This window comes from Schistocerca serialis, chromosome 1 (genome assembly GCF_023864345.2).
Source record: "Schistocerca serialis cubense isolate TAMUIC-IGC-003099 chromosome 1, iqSchSeri2.2, whole genome shotgun sequence".
NCBI lineage: Eukaryota > Metazoa > Arthropoda > Insecta > Orthoptera > Acrididae > Schistocerca > Schistocerca serialis.
Window position 1 is genome coordinate 26379387 of NC_064638.1, and position 20727 is coordinate 26400113.

Genomic DNA, 20727 nt, shown 5'->3' on the forward strand with positions numbered 1-20727 from the left:
AGTAAGTGTCAGCGTGCAAACCATTCAACGAAACATCATCAATATGCACTTTCAGAGCTGATGCCCCACTCACGTACCCTCGGGGACTGCATGACACACCGAGCGAGGTGGCGCAGTTGCTAGTGCACTGGACTCGCATTTGGGTGGACGATGGTTCAATTCCGTATCCAGTCATCCGTATTTAGATTTTCCGTGATTTCCCTAAATCGCTACAGGCAAATGCCCGGATGGTTCCTTTGAAAGGGCACGGCCGACTTCCTTCCCCATCCTTCCCTAATCTGATGAGACCGATTACCTCGCTGTTTGGTCTCCTCCCACAAACAACCCAACCGAACTACATGACACAAAGCTTTATGTCTCGCCTGGGCCCATCGACACTGACATTGAACTGTCGATTAGTGGAAACATGTTGCCTCATCGGCTGTGTGTCGTTTCAAATTGTATCGAGCTGATGGACGTGTACGCGTATGGAAACCACCTCATCAATCCGTGGAAGCTGCATGTCAGCAGGGGACTGTTCATGTTAGTGGAGGCTCTGTAATGGTGAGAGTCGTGTGCAGTTGGAGTGATACGGGACCCCTGATACGTCAAGATATGATGTTGGTAGGTGACACATACAGAAGCATCCTGTCTGATCACCTACATCCATTCGTGTCCATTGTGCATTCTGACGGACTTGGGCACTTCCGGCAGGACAGTGTGACACCCTACATGTCTAGAATTGCTACACAGTGGCTCCAGAGACATGAACATCATGGGATGCCTTGCAGCCTGCTGTTCACAAGAGATCTCCACCCCGTTGTACCCTTACAGATTTTTTGATACCCCTGCAGGATTCATGGTGTCAGTTCCCTCCAGCACTACTTCAGGCATTAGTCGAGTACATTCCACATCGTGTTGCGGCATTCTGCATGTTCGCAGGGACCCTACACAATATTACACAGGTGTACTAGTTTCTTTGGCTCTTCAGTGTATTATGATGAGACATCACTTGTACTAGTGTAGTGCATATCAGTATTGTTTCCTGTTAGTTTATTGAACAAAATGGACACAAATATCAGATAAATTGTCAACAATATACTTCAACGGCTGAAAGCAAGGGGAAACTACGGCCGTAATTTTTCCCGAGGGCATGCAGCTTTACTGTACGATTAAATGATGGCGTCCTCTTGGGTAAAATATTCCGGATGTAAAATAGTCCCCCATTCGGATCTCCGGGCGGGGACTACTCAAGAGGATGTCATTATCAGGAGAAAGAAAACTGGCGTTCTACGGATCGGAGCGTGGAATGTCAGATCCCTTAATCAGGCAGGTAGGTTAGAAAATTTAAAAAGGGAAATGGATAGGTTAAAGTTAGATATAGTGGGAATTAGTGAAGTTCGGTGGCAGAAGGAACAAGACTTCTGGTCGGGTGACTACAGGGTTATAAATACAAAATCAAATAGGGGTAATGCAGGAGTAGGTTTAATAATGAATAGGAAAATAGGAATGTGGTTAAGCTACTACAAACAGCATAGTGAATGCATTATTGTGGCCAAGATAGATACGAAGCCCACACCTACTACAGTAGTACAAGTTTATATGCCAACTAGCTCTGCAGATGACGAAGAAATTGAAGAAATGTATGATGAAATAAAAGAAATTATTCAGATATTGAAGGGTGATGGAAATTTAATAGTCATGGGTGACTGGAATTCGGTAGTAGGAAAAGGGAGAGAAGGAAACATAGTAGGTGAATATGGATTGGGACTAAGAAATGAAAGAGGAAGCCACCTGGTAGAATTTTGCACAGAGCACAACTTATTCATAGCTAACACTTGGTTTAAGAATCATGAAAGAAGGTTGTATACATGGAAGAACCCTGGAGATACTAAAAGGTATCAGATAGATTATATAATGGTAAGACAGAGATTTAGGAACCAGGTTTTAAATTGTAAGACATTTCCAGGGGCAGATGTGGACTCTGACCACAATCTATTGGTTATGACCTGTAGATATTAACTGAAGAAACTGCAAAAAGGTGGGAATTAAGGCGATGGGACCTGGATAAACTGAAAGAACCAGAGGTTGTACAGAGTCTCAGGGAGCGCATGAGGGAACAATTGACAGGAATGGGGGAAAGAAATACAGTAGAAGGAGAATGGGTAGCTTTGAGAGATAAAATAGTGAAGGCAGCAGAGGATCAAATAGGTAAAAAGACGAGGACTAGTAAAAATCCTTGGGCAACAGAAGAGATACTGAATTTAATTGATGAAAGGAGAAAATACAAAAAGGCAGTAAGTGAAGCAGGCAAAAAGGAATACAAACGTCTCAAAAATGAGATTGACAGGAAGTGCAAAATGGCTAAGCAGGGATGGCTAGAGGACAAATGTAAGGATGTAGAGGGTTATCTCACTAGGGTTAAGATAGATACTGCCTACAGGAAAATTAAAGAGACCTTAGGAAATAAGAGAACCACTTGTATGAACATCAAGAGCTCAGATGGAAACCCAGTTCTAAGCAAAGAAGGGAAAGCAGAAAGGTGGAAGGAGTATATAGAGGGTCTATACAACGGCGATGTACTTGAAGACAATATTATGGAAATGGAAGAGGATGTAGATGAAAATGAAACGGGAGATACGATACTGGGTGAAGAGTTTGACAGAGCACTGAAAGACCTGAGTCGAAACAAGGCCCCGGGAGTAGACAACATTCCATTAGAACTACTGTCGGCCTTGGGAGAGCCAGTCCTGACAAAACTCTACCATCTGGTGAGCAAGATGTATGAGACAGGCGAAATACCCTCAGACTTCAAGAAGAATATAATAATTCCAATCCCAAAGAAAGCAGGTGTTGACAGATGTGAAAATTACCGAACAATCAGTTTAATAAGCCACAGCTGCAAAATACTAACACGAATTCTTTACAGACGACTGGAAAAACTGGTAGAAGCTGACCTCGGGGAAGATCAGTTTGGATTCCATAGAAATACTGGAACACGTGAGGCAATACTGACCTTACGACTTATCTTAGAAGAAAGATTAAGGAAAGACAAACCTACGTTTCTAGCATTTGTAGACTTAGAGAAAGCTTTTGACAGTGTTGACTGGAATACTCTCTTTCAAATTGTAAAGGTGGCAGGGGTAAAATACAGGGAGCGAAAGGCTATTTACAATTTCTACAGAAACCAGATGGCAGCAATAAAGAGTCGAGGGACATGAAAGGGAAGCGGTTGTTGGGAAGGGATTAAGACAGGGTTGTAGCCTCTCCCTGATGTTATTCAGTCTGTATATTGAGCAAGCAGTATAGGAAACAAAAGAAAAATTCAGAGTAGGTATTAAAATCCATGGAGAAGAAATAAAAACTTTGAGGTTCGCCGATGACGTAATTCTGTCAGAGACAGCAAAGGACTTGGAAGAGCAGTTGAATGGAATGGATAGCGTCTTGAAAGGAGGATATAAGATGAACATCAACAAAAGCAAAACGTGGATAATGGAATGTAGTCGAATTAAGTTGGGTGATGCTGAGGGAATTAGATTAGGAAATGAGACACTTAAAAGTAGTAAAGGAGTTTTGCTATTTGGGGAGCAAAATAACTGATGATGGTCGAAGTAGAGAGGATATAAAATGTAGACTGGCAATGGCAAGGAAAGCGTTTCTGAAGAAGAGAAATTTGTTAACATCGAGTATAGATTTAAGTGTCAGGAAGTCATTTCTGAAAGTATTTGTATGGAGTGTAGCCATGTATGGAAGTGAAACATGGACAGTAAATAGTTTGGACAAGCAGAGAATAGAAGCTTTCGAAATGTGGTGCTACAGAAGAATGCTGAAGATTAGATGGGTAGATCACATAACTAATGAGGAAGTATTGAATAGGATTGGGGAGAAGAGAAGTTTGTGGCACAGCTTGACCAGAAGAAGGGATCGGTTGGTAGGACATGTTCTGAGGCATCAAGGGATCACCAATTTAGTATTGGAGGGCAGCGTGGAGGGTAAAAATCATAGAGGGAGAGCAAGAGATGAATACACTAAGCAGATTCAGAAGGATGTAGGTTGCAGTAGGTACTGAGAGATGAAGAAGCTTGCACAGGATAGAGTAGCATGGAGAGCTGCATCAAACCAGTCTCAGGACTGAAGACCACAACAACAACAACAACAACAACAACAACAACAACATACTTCACTTTGTTATTGAAAACCTGCTGATGATGCATAGGTAGTTGTTCGAACCCATGCAAACAGCAAACTGCTGATTTTGAGTTAAGCCACATTTAAAGTGTAATTACCAAAACAAAACAAAGAAAAGAAAACAAAAACTAACTTCCTTGGTAGTTGTTTGATAAGGGGTGGGAAAGATAAACACATGCGGTTGCCCGATTAGAAGACTTGCTGTAGGCATGTTTGCCAATCGAGTTCCTCGGTGCTGACTTCCAGCTCACATTTGTTTAGCTGCGACTGCAGGGCATTGTATTTTTTGGCAAAATGTAAACTGTGAAGGACACATCCCTGTGAAGCATTCGTGGCTTACTTACTACTTTCTTCTTATTAAGTTAACATACGGTACTTCAGTTCGCCATCAGGCTGCACTGATTTAGGTTTATGGTAACTTCTTAAATCTACTCGTATTATGTCAAATGTCAGGTCAATCCTTTGAAGGGGCACAGATAACTTCATCTACATCTGCATCTACATCTACATGGATACTCTGCAAATCACGTTTAGTGCCTGGCAGAGGGTTCATCGAACCACCTTCACAATTCTCTATTATTCCAATCTCGTATAGCAAACACCTATATCTTTCTGTATGAGCTCTGGTTTCCCTTATTTTATCATGGTGATCATTTCCTCCTGTGTAGGTCGGTGTCAACAAAATATTTTCACATTCGGAGGAGAAAGTTGGTGATTGGAATTTCATGAGAAGATAGCTCTGAAATGAAAAATACCTTTGTTTTAATGATGTCCACCCCAAATCCTGTATCATTTGAGTGACACTTTCTCCCATATTGTGCGATAATACAAAACATGCTGCCCTTCTTGGAACTTCTTCGATGTACTGCATTAGTCCTATCTTGTAAGGATCCACCACTGCACAGCAGTGTTCTAAAAGAGGACGGACAAGCATAGTATAGGCAGTCTCCTTAGTAGATCTGAAATGCCTGGGCTAGCAGAGCAGAGCATATTTGGTTGTGGAAAGGGGCCAAAATGAGTTCCTGTCAGTTGCACTCAACATACAAACTTTATTTATCAACACACATTATTACAACAAGGATGCAACACACTCAAAACTTTAATTGACTTCCTTTGATTAACTTTAGATCGGCTGAAGGTCACATTCAAAATCCAAGATGTAAGGCTTAAGCAGAATTGAAATACAAGGTTCTTCTGGAGGTTTCACCCAAGAATATTTCCTAAATCTTAAATCTAATTGGTTGAAGGCCTTTGCAATTTAATTTTAATGGAACTTTACTGGAGGTCGCATATTAATTAATAAGAGGAGTTTCAGTCAAAAGGCAGAAGGCCTTATCTTAAAACATTTCATGCAAATTGGGCAGAAGGCCCCGTTCAAAAGCATAACAAACTTATGCTTTAAGGGCAAGAGAAGAAGATTAATTTAAGAGATATTAAAACTCTGATAAAGGTCACTCACCAACAAATAATTTAACAGCTTGGGCCTTAGAACTAGAGTTTCAATTTTAAAGGGCAGGAGGCAGTATCTTAAAACATTTCATATAAAATAAAGAATAGCAATCTCATGCCTTAAGGGCAAGACAAGGACATTAATTTAAGAGTTATTAATACTCGGCTGAAGGCCACATATCAACAAAATATGTTTAACGGCTTAAGGCCTAGAAAGAGTTTCAGTGTAAAAGGCAGAAGGCCTTATCTTAAAACCTCTGCAGTAAAATTCAGCTGAAGGCCCAATATAACAATCTCATGGGTTAAGGGCAAGACAAAAACATTAATTTAAGAGATATTGATATTCGGCTGAAAGCCACACGTCCACGAAATAACTAAAATCCAAACAGGGAAATTACTATATCACACAGAAGGAACACCGCTCAGAAGTTTCCAAGGGTTGACCTGGGATTGTAACACTAACTCCCATTTAGGTGAGACAGGCAGTCTGTCGAACGACTTCTGAATCTGAAGGGAACCCAACAGACAGGCAGCCAGCCAACCAATCAACCAAATCAGCTCTGCTCCACACATCCAGCAAAACGACCACAAGATTTCAATACACGACACACACAATATTGGCACCCATGACGACCAACAACACCTCAGCTGTCGGACTACACACCACGCTGGACAGCAACAACATGACGAGGAAAATACACTGCCCAAAATGACGTCAACGACCAGCCAAGGAAGACTAGAGTAGGTAGGTAACCGGAACGTCAACAGCCACAAGGCAGAAGATAACTCTGGTTAACTTCCATAACAGGGAATAAATTAAGTTAAATTTCACAGGAAGATGGCTGGAATGTTAGCTGACTTAAATACACACATGTTGTTGCACATGAGAATGTCCCAAAAAACCACAACCAGTATCAAATGAAGAAATGTAAACAGTTGAGGCTCTATAGTAAGTTAAGTGAGTTAAGTGAGGACTCAGCTTTCATGTCCAAGATCGGTGGGCGACAAACTTCGTAGCACTTCAGCACCTCACACTCCAACTGCACGTGCACGCCGCCAGCAGCTCCAGCCCGACTCTGTGCAAAGGTGGCTTGCTTGCTGCCCCACACCAACTGACCTTCTTGACTACTGGTCCTTCTGCGACTGTTGCTCCGTCGCGACTGCACTGCTGGTGCATCTCCCACTCACTCACTCACTACATGACTCACAATGACCCGGAAATACTATTGGTCATCAGTCCCTCTGCAGATGGTACGACAGTGCGCTTATCAATACGTGCTGCTGCTACCACTCACGGGCAAGTACGGCAGGAAGTTAGTGACGCCAGTAAATGGAAGAACAAAATGAGGTGGCACTACTGTAATAGAAGATGAAATGTAATTAATGGGATGAATATGAGCCGTGCATGGCTAAAGATCTGTTAAATTTTCGAAGTGTCCTGCCAATAAAATGCAGTCTTTGGTTAGCCTTCCCCATCCTTCCTAAATTGAGATTTTGTTTTGCGTGTAATCTCATTTTTGACAAGATGTCGTACCATAATCCTCCTTCCTTTCTTTTAATCTCAGAATGAATACTGAAGGCAAGTATCGAATGAAGATTAAGTGGTCGTCACACTTCCCAATTTGTGGATACACTGTCGTTGACCATAATAGCAAATCGCAGAAACATCCTTCATTATCGCCTGTTTTTCTTTCTGAATGTGGTGATTAATTTATCTCAAGATGACCATACTTGAAGCAATACAGTGTGATTATCTCGATTGCAACATAAACAGAACATAATGTCACGAATATTAAGACGTTACTCCATTTTCGACTCTGTTCTCTTCTGCATAAACAACACTGTTCATAACTCTTCAAAAATGGGCTGTCATGGCATGACCTTGAACAAATTGGAACAAAATAAGACCATAGTTCAGTATACTTATAGCAACCTGCCGTACAAAATCGCCACAGAACATGATGCTGAAATAGTCTTACCATGACAGACATTCATGACTCCTTTCACAAACGTGTTTCTCCAAGATTTTTCTATTACTGGCTGGTTAGAAGATGAATGAAACTTGTCTCTGACCTTCTGTCAGAGTCACGCTTTCAGCAGACAGACAGACGAGTACAGCTTAAAAGGAAATGGACAGTTTTGAGATCACAGCTTTGCTTTCGCACTGCACGACATTGACTGCTAGACCACGAACAAGTTATTCACAACTGCAGCTCAAGTGGAAGTTGACAATTTTCGTACTGTGCACTGCATACCCCAATATGACAATAACATAATACAAACACACATGAAATTCTGTGGTTGGTTGGTTGGATGGACTGAGGCTAGCTTGTAATGGCTAGGGTGTGGGTTCCACTCCTGCCAGGGGTACCAGTTTCTAACAGCCACAAACATACCCTCTTCTCCTACAGTAATGCCATGTAAAGAACGCAGAACTGTCCCGTGGTTCTAAATCAACATTAAACATGTCCATTCACTACTGACTTGAACAGACTTGAGTAAGGTTTTGCTGTCAGAGGTGAAAGTCTGTGCTTGCAGAAACTCTTATCTCCAGTAAGCTTTCTTACACTAGTAACGTTAGTTTAGTTCACAAACCAGTTGTCATGTAGGGTCATAGGATATTCATTTATTATTTTAAGTGACCTTTAGATTTTGAAAATATTAGCACCGGACTGGATCTCAGATTCCAATTTTTTGCTGGATTTGAACCCTTTGAGATGATTCTGTTCCATCATTTCGTTGTTCGCTCACAGTGCCAATCTCCTCTAGGTCTCTATGAGCGGTGGGATCCTAATTACGAGTGAAATAAAATTCGATAGTTGACACATCTTCATGTGGGGTCAACAATGATGATTTGTGCGGGAATGGAGTCCCAGGCAGCACAGAACTATTCATTATGTTACCTCTGCCTGAACACAGGCACATCTTGCTGCTGGTGGAGAAACAACAAATATTTCATGTCTATTCATAACTATAAGATGATACTGAAAGGTGCTGGGATCCATTATCACACTATTGGTGAACATATTTAATATCTGACCTCTGATTGTGCTTAGTTAACAATTCATATAGACACTGGATTCTACTCCCCGTCCATCACCACAACTTTACTTCATGATATTTCACACTTGTACATTGAACTTTATTACATTCCTTTTGTGGTTACTTCTCGGGGGCAATATAAGCGCTTCTACATTGAACTTTATTACATTTCTTTCGTGGTTACTTCTTGAGGGCAATATAAGCAGTCTACACATTGGAAATCAGGGTTGGCCCACTTTTTGTGCTGTTGATTGCTAAATATCGTCAGCCATGCTCCTGATACTCATTTGCAGAGTTCGGATGTATTTTATGCAATATTCTTGCTGCATGTTTCTTTGTGAACACAGGCTTTTGATTCATGACTCCATGTGTCTGTCGCTGCATTATTAAATATCATTTACAAATGTTGTTGTTTTTACATTGTGTTTTTTGATGTATACATGGATGTGTTAATGTTAGTAAAAAAAAAAAAAACTGTACTAGATGCTGATCTTTGACTGAAACTGATCACACAATAAAGAATAAATTGAACAGCAGCTTATGATGTTACACAGTGTCATTTCTACAGTCATTTGGCTTTAGCGGCATTGTCCCAGATGATGTCATAGGGCAATATTGTGTGAAAGAATGTGAAGTGTGCTAGCAGCCCTGTCAGTATGTCAACTGAGTAAGTAATTTCTCCAACACCCAAACCTCCAGATGTCAGACACTTAGATTGGTACCATATGTTGTATATCGATAGTGTCAGCCAAAATGCCAGTGTAGTTTGTGCTGTGTGTTGCCATCCAGGAGAATGTGTGTAAACAATGAGTAATAAGTACCAAATGACCTATAGCGCACAGGTAAAGCACAATTGTGAGCATCTGCTGTGTCAAGTTCCCGTGGGGAAGTCAGTAGAACATTAGTTTGTCATATGAAGGGTTCTGGGTTCAGTCCCTGGTCTCGACAGTTTTTGTACTGTAGTACGTGTGAAACTGTTGTATGGCACAACATGTTCCTGACATGTGAAATGACTTTTCAGAGTTTATAGGAGAGTTCTATCGGCAGTCCACTTTCACTTTGTGTAGTAGCACCGCCATACATCTATAAACTCCAGACAGTGCTTTTACATGTCAGGTACATATTGTCCCTTATAACAGTTTCACACTACTACAATTCAAAAACTGGCATGACCAGTGCTCGAACCTGGTATCCTTGGTACAATGAACTAACAGTCTATCGACTTCACCGCTGGAGCTCCACATGATAGGTGCTTACAAATACGTTTTACCTGTGCGGTGTAGGTCATGTGGTACTTATTACTTACTGTTTACACGTGGTCTCCTGGGCGACAGCATGTGGCACCAACTATATTGGTGTTTTGGTTGATATTCTAACATTTGGTACTGATCCTAATGTCTGACGTCTGAAGGTTTGGGTGTAAGTGAAAAGCACACAACTGATTAACTTCTCTGCATCCTTGTGACACCTCAATTTGTTATACATATTGCTACATAAGAATGTCACATACAAAATTTTATTTAATGTTTGCGTATTAAGTGCTATTTCTAGTACCTGTAACAAATCTTACACTGAAATCACACAGTAAGAGCCATTTTTTCTAAGATTAACAATTAAGCTGTTTCCTATGAAGCAGTTGTAACCCTGTTCAGTTATTCTCCTGTCTTGCCATCCAGAATGTGTGTTTTAGGCTCCATCAGTATGGTATCATTTGTGATGTGATGTTTCCTGTTGTTAAGTTATTTCTACCAGAACTGAACTTGTGAGATTGTATATTGTCTTCTCTGTTAAGTAACACAGGGAGAAGTGAGCTTTATTTATAATTTGAGGTTTCTCACTTGTCTTCAGTTTTGTGATGGGTATTACCACCATGTGTTTCGATCTTTTAGGAAGTGCGCCTCCAGTGTGAAGTGTGGCAAGATGGAATAGTTTCAGTTGCCCTAATAGCACTCCTAACGTAAATAGCATTTTTTCCTCTTTCTTATTGGAATTACATGAAATGCCAGATTTACCTTACAGGATCACTCTTTAAACAATAAGGCTTAAAAAATACATTTGATTGGTGGCCATAATATAAACATTCTGTATGAAAATATTGTAATGTATTCAGTATTTAAGAGTTAATAAAATAATGTTCACTTAAGAATTTATTGCTGCTAATAACTGTTTGTTATAGGATTGATATACCTCATTATAAAGCCGTATTTTTCTTCTTTGTAAACACTTTCACATCTTCCTAAATTTTGTAGTTTAGTAAATTTTGTTATAAGAAACACAGGCTGTTCAAATCATAGAATTTAAATCTTTTGAAAATCTGGCATTTCCGTTTTGTATCTCTAACTTTTCTCTATACTATTACTCACCTATAATGCCCTGCTGCTCACAGTCTGGGTCCTGCTTCCAGAGACTGTGGTCGTGTGTGTGAGTTGTGCTTGCGTGAGTGTGTGCATATGTGTATGTTTGCCTACTTTTAGCAAAGGTCTTTTTGTCCAAAAGCTAACTTTCTGACAGTCTTTCTGTTGTGCCTTTCTGCAACTCACATTGAACACCTATGAAAAGGTATGAAAAAAAATTTGAGTGTCAAAAATTCATCGTATATGTTTGTTATAAAATCATTGAAAACATTATCAGCGATCTTTAAAATTAAAATTTGAAGATTAAAAATTGTCTTCAAAGTATATGTTTATTAGTTTCAGAAATAAAGACATGCCAAATCTGATGATTCTTTTTGATACACCCTGCACTGTTACTGGAAAAACATGCTATTTATGTCTTCACTTATAGAGTAATCTTGGTGAGTTTTTTTTAGAAAATGTGGAAGAAATAAATGCATTCAAATCCATACTCATAAAATGAGAACCCAGTTGTAAAGCCATTTGAAGAATGTACTAATAAAATGGAATTAAAATAGCTCGACTGCCGAATATACATAATTATTGCTTGCAATTCCTGTCTGTTATATTATTATTTAAACTGCAAGTGGTCTGTACTTTAACAGTGTGTAAAAACTTCCCTACACAAGTTTTTAAACGGGCGCTCTGTGTGTGTGTGTGTGTGTGTGTGTGTGTGTGTGTGTGTGTGTGTGTCAGTCAGTCAGTCAGTCAGTCATGCAAGGTCGCTATTACAGTCAGTCAGCATTGAGCTCCCAGCTTCTGTATCTGCACTCATTATATACTTTTGCTTTGGTGCTAAACCCTGGGATAGCCGGTTCAATTCCTGAAGATGGAAGACTTTTTGTCACTGGTACATGGCCATTAAATGCAGGAGATATTACTGATCCTCAGACTTTGTGCCACCATCCTTCAAACCCTACCACACTCCCGTGAAGTGAAGGAATGTGACACTGTTAATCTTGCAAACTTTGCAGGTGGTCAGTACTATGTGAGATGAGTAGGCTACGTGCGAGAACTGGTTTCACCTTCTCCCTTCTTTCATCATAGGACTGTCAGGTCACCAGTACTCGTGAATTATACTGAAAGACAGCTCACACAGTTTGGGAAGGAAAGGTGCCATTTTGTGCAGAGAAAGAAAAGCCTTTCCAATTAGAGTGGATGAACCTACCCGTCGTGGTGTCTCATCTGATCTTGCGGTACTGTTTTACTTTACTTATCATTAAGCTCCAGTCGGGTTCAGTTTTGGTCCATTATTTATGTGAGATAGAGTGAAGAAGTGTGAAAATAAATGAAAGTTTACTCCAATTTCAAATATATGTATATAAATTTAAATATTGGATGTATGTCATGTTTATTCAAAATTCTTCCAGCTAATTTTACTGTCAAATTAACACAAGAAACTTTGTACAGCTCATAATGGCTGATAACTTAGTAGCTCCTAAAAAAGAAGTCTCTTAAAAGAGAATTTAATGACTGAACGAAAGAGATGGCTGTAATACAATTCTTGATATTTTTAAAGATTAAAGACATGTGTTTGTAAGGTAATGAGGATATTAACGAAGCTTTGTTGTAGCATAAAACAGGCAGACATTACAGGTGCTTACAAATATTTTCTTGAGGTAATGAAAAACTGTTTACCCTTTGTGGTTTGCTTTGCTCAAATTTAATGTCAGTTTTTCTGCTCTTTTGCAGGTGATATCTCCACAAATTCGAGAGCCAGATAGAATAAGACGTGCCCTTTCATTTATGCCCTCGACTAAGGAAAGACCTACTCACATACAAGTTAGAGGGGCTAAGAGCTTCCGTTCTAAAGGCCAACAGAATGCAGAATCCTGACCAGGCTTGGATTGGCAGTAATATGTATACTTTTGTCAGCGGGTCACAAAGTTAAACCTAACGAGTAGAATATATTAGAGGATAAGAATGAGTATAATCTATGCCTCATACCTCCCACTCTTCAGCCATAGTCCAGTCCCCCCTCACACTACCTCTTCCCTCCTACCTCGCACCTCCCCTCTCCCCTCCTCCCCCTAACCTCCACCTTCTCCAGACAGAAAATTGGAAAGACAGCTTGCTGGAGTCGTATTTCAGTGCGTGTTATGCTTCATTTGTGTTACGCAAGATTTTAGGTGTGAAATTTTGGAGTTGTTGTAATGATTGCATATAGAATGTGCAAATTTATTAACTCATTGTCATGAAACTTGCCTCCTCATATTTCACAAAAGTAGTATCGTAAAACTCTCAGGTCAATCTGTGACTTTTGTTGGCGAAGAATGGGATTGAGGGGTACATCCATCTTGTTACGGAGCTCTTTTTTTTTTTTTTTTTTTTTTTTTTTTTTTTTTTTTTTTTTTTTTTTTTTTTTTTTTTTTTTTTTTTGAAAGAACAAGCTTCTTTCGGCATTGGGATCTTCTTCTTATTAGCTTCTCTTCAGTAGTAAGAGCAATGTGTATGATATTGAATATGCCAAGTTCTTTGTACTGGCACGTGGAGTGGATTCAAATGTTGAATGAGAAGAAAATTGAGATGTCAGAAACAAATAGTTTGATGGACCAGTTATCTCTTAGATGCATTTATTATGCTGCCCCTTTAGGGCAAACCTAATATGATGATTTGTGTAATTGTGAACATATTACATTGTTTGTAAACGAAACAAATATGAGTATTACTGACAATGTGGGATGAATGAAACAGGTGATTAAAATGAACATGATAAATAATTGTAGAAGGCAGTTTGAATCTCAATCTTAGGAAAAGATTAATAACTGTGGGAGCTATTACAAGCAAAATTTTAACAAACAATGGTCTGTTGATATTTTTAGTTATATACAGTATGTGATGAATGAATATCTGAATTGCAATGAATTCTTGTTTCGTCATCACTGTGCTACTCCAGACGTGAAGAATTTTCACGTTTAGTGAAAACTCTGTAACTTTATATATTATATCATTAAATAGAAAAAGATAATGGTCGCATAGTACAAGATATTTTATATATCGGCACCACTGTTATGTAGTATGTTGGCAGTAGTTAATGTTGATAGCACTAAAATGAGGCCGGCCGGAGTGGCCGAGCGGTTCTAGGCGCTACAGTCTGGAACCGCGCGACCGCTATGGTCGCAGGTTCGAATCCTGCCTGTGTGTGATGTCCGTAGGTTAGTTAGGTTTAAGTAGTTCTAAGTTCTAGGGGACTGATGACCTCAGAAGTTAAGTCCCATAGTGCTCAGAGCCATTTTTTGAACTAAAATGAGAAATTTGTGTGCATAAATCTGAAAATGGATTTTTTAAAAGTATCTATTGCCTCATAACTTACATTCAACATTATCGATAATTACAATGATATTCTTATTTTGTTGTGAGAATTTGTTTATGGAAATCTAGAAAAATTTTTACTGTATGCCTTTGTGGTGCATGTTATAAATTAGCAACATATGCTTGATTACAGTAAGTTTACTTTTTCCTTATTCGTCCAGAATCTGAAATTACAGTTACTCAATTCTCTGAATGAGAAGTTTCTTGACAATGCCTTGTGCTTACTTAAATATGCTGGAGGCCCTCAGTTGGCATGATCCAATGACTACTGACACTACTTCAACTTTGGGAGCTGTGTGCAATAATGAATAGCCATTTTCAAAATAATTAATCCATGACAAACTGGATATTTAACTTCTCACAGAAGCTATTTGTCATACTGATATTTCTATTGTATTTTTATTTGATGAACCAGGAAAGGGGGTTGTCATCTCAGTAAGAATTGGTTTTTGTAATCTGAAGATTCCTAGTAATGGGTGCAATATTTCCCTAAGTAATAGGTGTGCTTTCAATGGAATATTTTTCCCTTGTTTTCAGTTGCTGATGTGAAGTTTATATTGAATTTAATGTCCCACGATTTGAATATGACATCAGCTACCTCACTGATAATAATCGTCAGGGAGTTGAATATCATATGCCTTGCCAGATTTGTTCATTTCATTTCTAATAATGTTCCAAATTGCCTCTGCTATGTTCTTGAAATTCTCTATTTTTTGTACATAGTTCATGGTAATTTTACTGGCACAGTGAAGAATTTTGGTGTAATGTTTATAGTACACCTTTATGTCTTGGTTAGAATTTGTGTTCTGTACTAAATAAAGTTCTCTCTTCATACCACTTGATAATTTGATTCCAGATGTTCTCTCAGGGTTCAATGTGTTTGTCCATGACCAGAACTGGATTACACTGTTGTTAAAATATTTTTAGGAAGCCATTAAATTTCTTGTGTGCTGTAGGTTCTCAGTAAATATCTTCCCATAGTTTGTCTAGTTAATACTCTCTGAGTAAGGGAGACTGAGTCAGTATTTATGATTCTATGAAACTTTTATGTAGTCCCCTTGTAGATTAATGCACTTGGTCCAATGATGTTCAAGTGCCTTGATCCCATGTCGAAAATGAGTTTCCTCCAGGCCTGCAAAATAGTTGTCAACTCCGGCTATCAATTCTTCGTTTGAAATGAATCTTCGTCCACCAAGCAAAATTTTCAGTTTTGGGAAGAGATGGAAGTCTGATGGAGCCATATCAGGTGAATAAGGCAGGTGTGGCACCAATTCATACCTTAGTTCGTATAATTTTGGCACGTCCATTCTCATGCATTTTTGATCCAGCGTCAAGAGTCACGGCGCCTATCTTGCAGATAAATTTTTAATGTCAGGGCACCTATCTTGCAGATATTTTTTTTATTTCAGGGCACCTATCTTGCAGATATTTTTTTTATTTCTAATTCTTCAGTTAAAATGTGATATACCCTTTCAGATGACATCTGGCAACTGTAAGCAATTTCACGCGCTTTCAGTCGGCATGTCCTCCATGATCTTTTGTGCACTTTTGGAATGATTTCTGGAGTAGTGACACTTCTTGGCCGACCACTGTGCAGATCATCATCTAAGCTCTCCCTACCAAATTTAAATTCATTTGTCCTCTTGGCAACAGTTGAATACAAAGCAGCAGAGTCCTACAATGTGTTCTGGAAATCGGCTTGAATGTCCTTTGCTTTCATACCTTTCTTTATGAAGTACTTAATCGCTGCCTGAATCTCAATTTTTTTCCATCTTCACAAATCACTACACGGGAACAACAACAGAGCCACATCAGCACTGCAGCTCTCTTCCAAGAGCACTGACGTGGCACGTGTTTACAGGCAACAGTCCAATGAATATCACACGAACAACTCATTGCACTAGCACAGACCTCTCGTGGTGATTCCAAGAACTTTTCAAACTACCCTCTTAACTATATTATGAAAAGGAAAGTTGCTACTCACCATATAGCGGAGATGCTGAGTTGCAGATAGGCACAACAAAAAGACTGTCACAAATTAGCATTCGGCCAGTATGGCCTTCATCAAAACAAGACACACACACACACACACACACACACACACACACACACACACGAGCGCGCGCATTCACGCAACTCACAAACACATGACTGCAATCTTTGGCAGGTGAAGCTACACTGCCCAGGATGTGGGGAGGGGGTGTGTGTTTTTGATGAAGGCCATTCTGGCCAAAAGCTAATTTGTGACAGTCTTTTTGTTATGCCTGTCTGCGACTCAGCATCTCCACTACATGGTGAGTAGCAACTTTCGTTTTCATAATATTGTATGCTTTTACCTTCTTGGCTAAAACTGATTGGTGATGGCTGGATTAATCCTGACATTTAGCCATCACTGTCGACCAATTGTTTATTATGGGTCTCACATTTGTTTCTTGAAATACAATAGGATTTTGAAATTAATTATTAATTGCTGTTGGGCTGTGTCCTTTCCTTGTTGAGAATGTTACTGTGGGAAAAACCCAAAGTTGGTCATCAGTAACTCTAATTGCTCTTTATTAGAACTATTTTGAGATCACTATTGTAATTACCAGATACAGCAACTTCCTAATTATTTCTGTAGCATTTTAATAGTGGACACACTCGAATTGCCTGGTGGTGTTTAATCATTTTTCTCCTTAGGACATATAATCTTGTCAGATTTGTTGTTTTTGTTGTCGGCAGTGGCCTAAGTCTGAAGACTGTCTCGGTGCTGCTCTCCATCCTGCTTTATCCTGTGCCTCTTTATCTCTGTACAATCACTGCAACCTACATCTATTTGAACCTTCTTACTGTATTCATCTCTTGGTCTCCCTCCACAGTTTACCCACCCACACTTCCTTCCATTACCAAATTGACGATTCCTTGCCGCTTCAAGATGTGTCCTATTAACTGATGTCTTCTCTTAGTCACATTGTGCCATAAATTTCTTTTTTTACCCAGTTCAATTCAGTTCCTCTTCATTAGTTACTCAGACTATCCATCTGATCTTTGGCATATTTCTGTAGCACCACATTTCAAAAGCTTCTTTTCTCTTCTTGTGTGAACTCCTGCCACATAAATTTGTATTAAATGTTAACAAATTCCCCTTTTTTACAAAAATGTTTTTTGTTCGATAGCTAACCTGCAATTTATCATTTTTCACTTTGGCCATAATCAGTTATTTTGCTGTACAAATAGCAAAACTTGTTTACTACCATTAGTTTCTCATTTCCTAATCTAGCTCCCTCAGCATCAGTTGATTTAATTTGACTAAATTTCATTTTGTTGGCACTCATCTTACAATCTCTTATCGAGACTATATCTGTTTCATTCGACAGCTCTTCAAAATACTTTGGCATCACTGATGAATTAGTGTTACTGGCAAACCTGAAAGTTTTCATTTCTTCTCCCCAAATGTAAATTCCCTGTCCAAATTTATTCTTGGTTTTCTTCCTGTACTTGCTCAGTGCACAGATAGAATATTAACCACGGTAGGCTACAACCATGCCTCATTCCCTTGTCAACCACTGCGTCTCTTTCATGTCTCTTAAGTCTTATAACTGTAGTGGGTTTTTGTACAAGTTATAAATAACCTGTCTCTTACTGTATTTTACCCTTGCTACCTTCAGAATGTTAAAGAATGTATTCCAGCCAATGTTGTATAAGGCTTCCTGCAAATCTAAAAATGCTGCAAACAGAGGTTTGTCTATCTTCAATATATTTTGTAAGAGAAGTTGCGAAGTGAGTATTGCCTCCTGTGTTGGTATGTTTCTCCATAATCCAACCCAATTCTTCCCTCAGGTTGGCTTCTACCAATTTTTCCACTCTTGTGTGAATAATTCTGTCAGTATTTTGCAATCAAGGCTTATGTAATTGATGGTTTGGTAGTATCCACACCTGTGGAATTTCTTTGAAATTGGAGTTATTATATTCCTCTTGAAGGCTGAGGGTATTTCACCTGTCTCATATATCTTGCTCACCAGATGGAATAGTGTTGTCATGTCTGGCTGTCCCAAGGACCTCAGTAATTTTAAGGGAATGTCGTCTGCTCTGTGGGCCTCATTTCAACTTACATATTTCAGTGCTCTTTCAAATTCCTCTTGCAGTTTCATATCTTCCATTCCTGTAATATTACCTTTGCACTAATTTCCCTTTTATAGCACTTCTGCGTAGTCATTTCACCTTTCAGCTATCCTTTCCTTTCTGAGTACCAGATTGCCATCTCAGCTCTAGATATTCATACAGTTGCTTCTCATTTCGCCAAAGGTCTCTTCAATTTTTCTGTTGGTGGCATCCGTCTTTCCCCTAGTCATGGTTGTGCATACAGCCTTACATTTTTCATGTAGCTGTTCCTGATTAGGCAGTTTGCACTTTCTGTCATTCTAATTTTTTAGACATTTTTCTCTTTCGCCTGCTTATTTTGCTGCGTTTTTATATTTTGCCATTTCATCATTCAGGTTAAGTATCTTGTGTGTTACCCATCAATTTTTCATGAGGTTTCGTCTTTCTGCATATTTGATCTTCTGCCTTCAATATTTTCTCTCTGTGCTACCCATTTGCCTTCTTGTCCTTACCCCCATTTCAGTCAGTCATTACCTAAGGTCATAGTGTCAGCAAACACTACTGCTTTCATCTTTCCTTCACCATTTACTTGTGGCACTCTGAGCACTCACCTATCACCACAATGAAGAGCAGTGGTGAGAGTGCACTTCCCTGCCTCAAGCCGGTGTCCTGTTCTGACTGATCTGGCCTCTCTCCTCCCACTTGCACACAGCTTGCTCTCTTGCCATACCTTTCTCTCATCCTTCATATAGTCTATTTGTTCTCCAGGGACTTTGTTTCTACACATCTTTATGTAACAAAATGGCACATACATTGTTGTGTATTATAGCCTGTGATTTAAATGAAAATTTTGTATTCGTAACCTCGTGCTGGAAAACTCAATAGTCTTCTTATGGAGTTTGTTCATTTATATTTACTGATAACTGAGATTATTGTTTAGTGTAACTATTTATAGGATTTAAGATTGGAGAATGAAATAATTCCAAAAACTAGAGAGTGTATCTGTTACACTTTCATGTGTGTCTGTCAGCAGTACCATACATTTACCATTTGTGAAGGTAAATTACTGACTAGCAGTTCTGTCTCATAATTTGTTTGTTTTCTTGATTGAATTTTCCTGTAATACGTGTTATCAGTTTGGTTCTTTCAGGTACCTTTTGTTTTCAGGGTGTATTAGTAGTATTGTTTCACAGTATGATAATGACATTATGTAACTTTCAAGATAAGTTTGTCATGTAGACATAATATAAATGAACATTCAGAGTTCCCAGGATCTCAAATCAGGAGGAAGCAATACTCAGGATTCTTCCAGTTAAGGCGTGGTTTTACTGTCCACTGTCTCTCCATTGTACTGATTTTAAATGGTCTCTCTACTCATGTGCATTGGGTATATTACCTGCTGTAGCAGTGTTGTTTTAACATGTACGGACATACTGTGAGGAACAGACATCATGTAATATACAGGCAGAGTAGCTGACACAAAGCACAACTATAATTCCCATCATCATCATTATGGGACATTTTTCTATTGTGAAGTAAAATGAATTAACACTATTCATAATCTGGATCTCTTTGTACAAACCTGTGTTGATACATTTCTTTCTTTTGTGTTCAGCTATCCTGTCATATATGGCATATATGTAATGGCTCATTTTACTTACATACATGGTTTGTGGTTTATATTTTACAGAGATGTTCTCCTGTATACTACCATCTAACTGAAATCTTGTAATTCCTATCATTAAAATGCAAAAATATTTGCATTGCTACTTGTTATGCCTTCCTAAGTTAAAAAATTTAATATAATTGTAAAAAAATATTTTTATATAATAAACCGTTGTAAATGATATATTGTTCTATTTTACACAAGGTGTGAAAAATAAACATTTTATTTTTTCTTCTTTTTTTATTTCATTACACTTTGAATGTGTCCTTTGTAATCCCTGCAGGCATGCAAAATTATGCGCGCATATCTTTTTGCAAAGAAATGGTTCATCTCGAGTTCACTGTTAATATTCAGCTTTTTTCATTAATTCTTCCAGATTCAGATTCTTTATTTGCCGTTGACCACATGCAGAGAAATAGGCATTACAGTTATGTCAAGATACACAAGAAGTTACTACATTAGTGAGTGTTTACATTGCAAGTACAAATTATTTATTCTACATTAATCAATATACAGTATTAGAATCATAGACTGAAATCTCAATTTCTATGTTAAAAGTATCTATGAATACTGTGTGACTGTAGTATGGATTGTCTATTAACAATTTGTGCAGTTTAC

At 38.7% G+C, this 20727-nt stretch overlaps 1 protein-coding gene across 1 annotated transcript in view; it reads left to right on the top strand.

Moving 5' to 3' along the window:
• LOC126456919 (differentially expressed in FDCP 6 homolog) overlaps window positions 1–13333 on the top strand; it is a 124718-nt gene extending 111385 nt beyond the window's left edge. The window contains exon 10 of the mRNA XM_050092857.1: window positions 12744–13333. Within this exon, the coding sequence (XP_049948814.1) occupies window positions 12744–12887 (144 nt within the window). The 3' untranslated portion in view covers window positions 12888–13333. The remainder of the gene's footprint in view (window positions 1–12743) is intronic.
• The last annotated feature ends 7394 nt before the right edge of the window (window positions 13334–20727 follow it).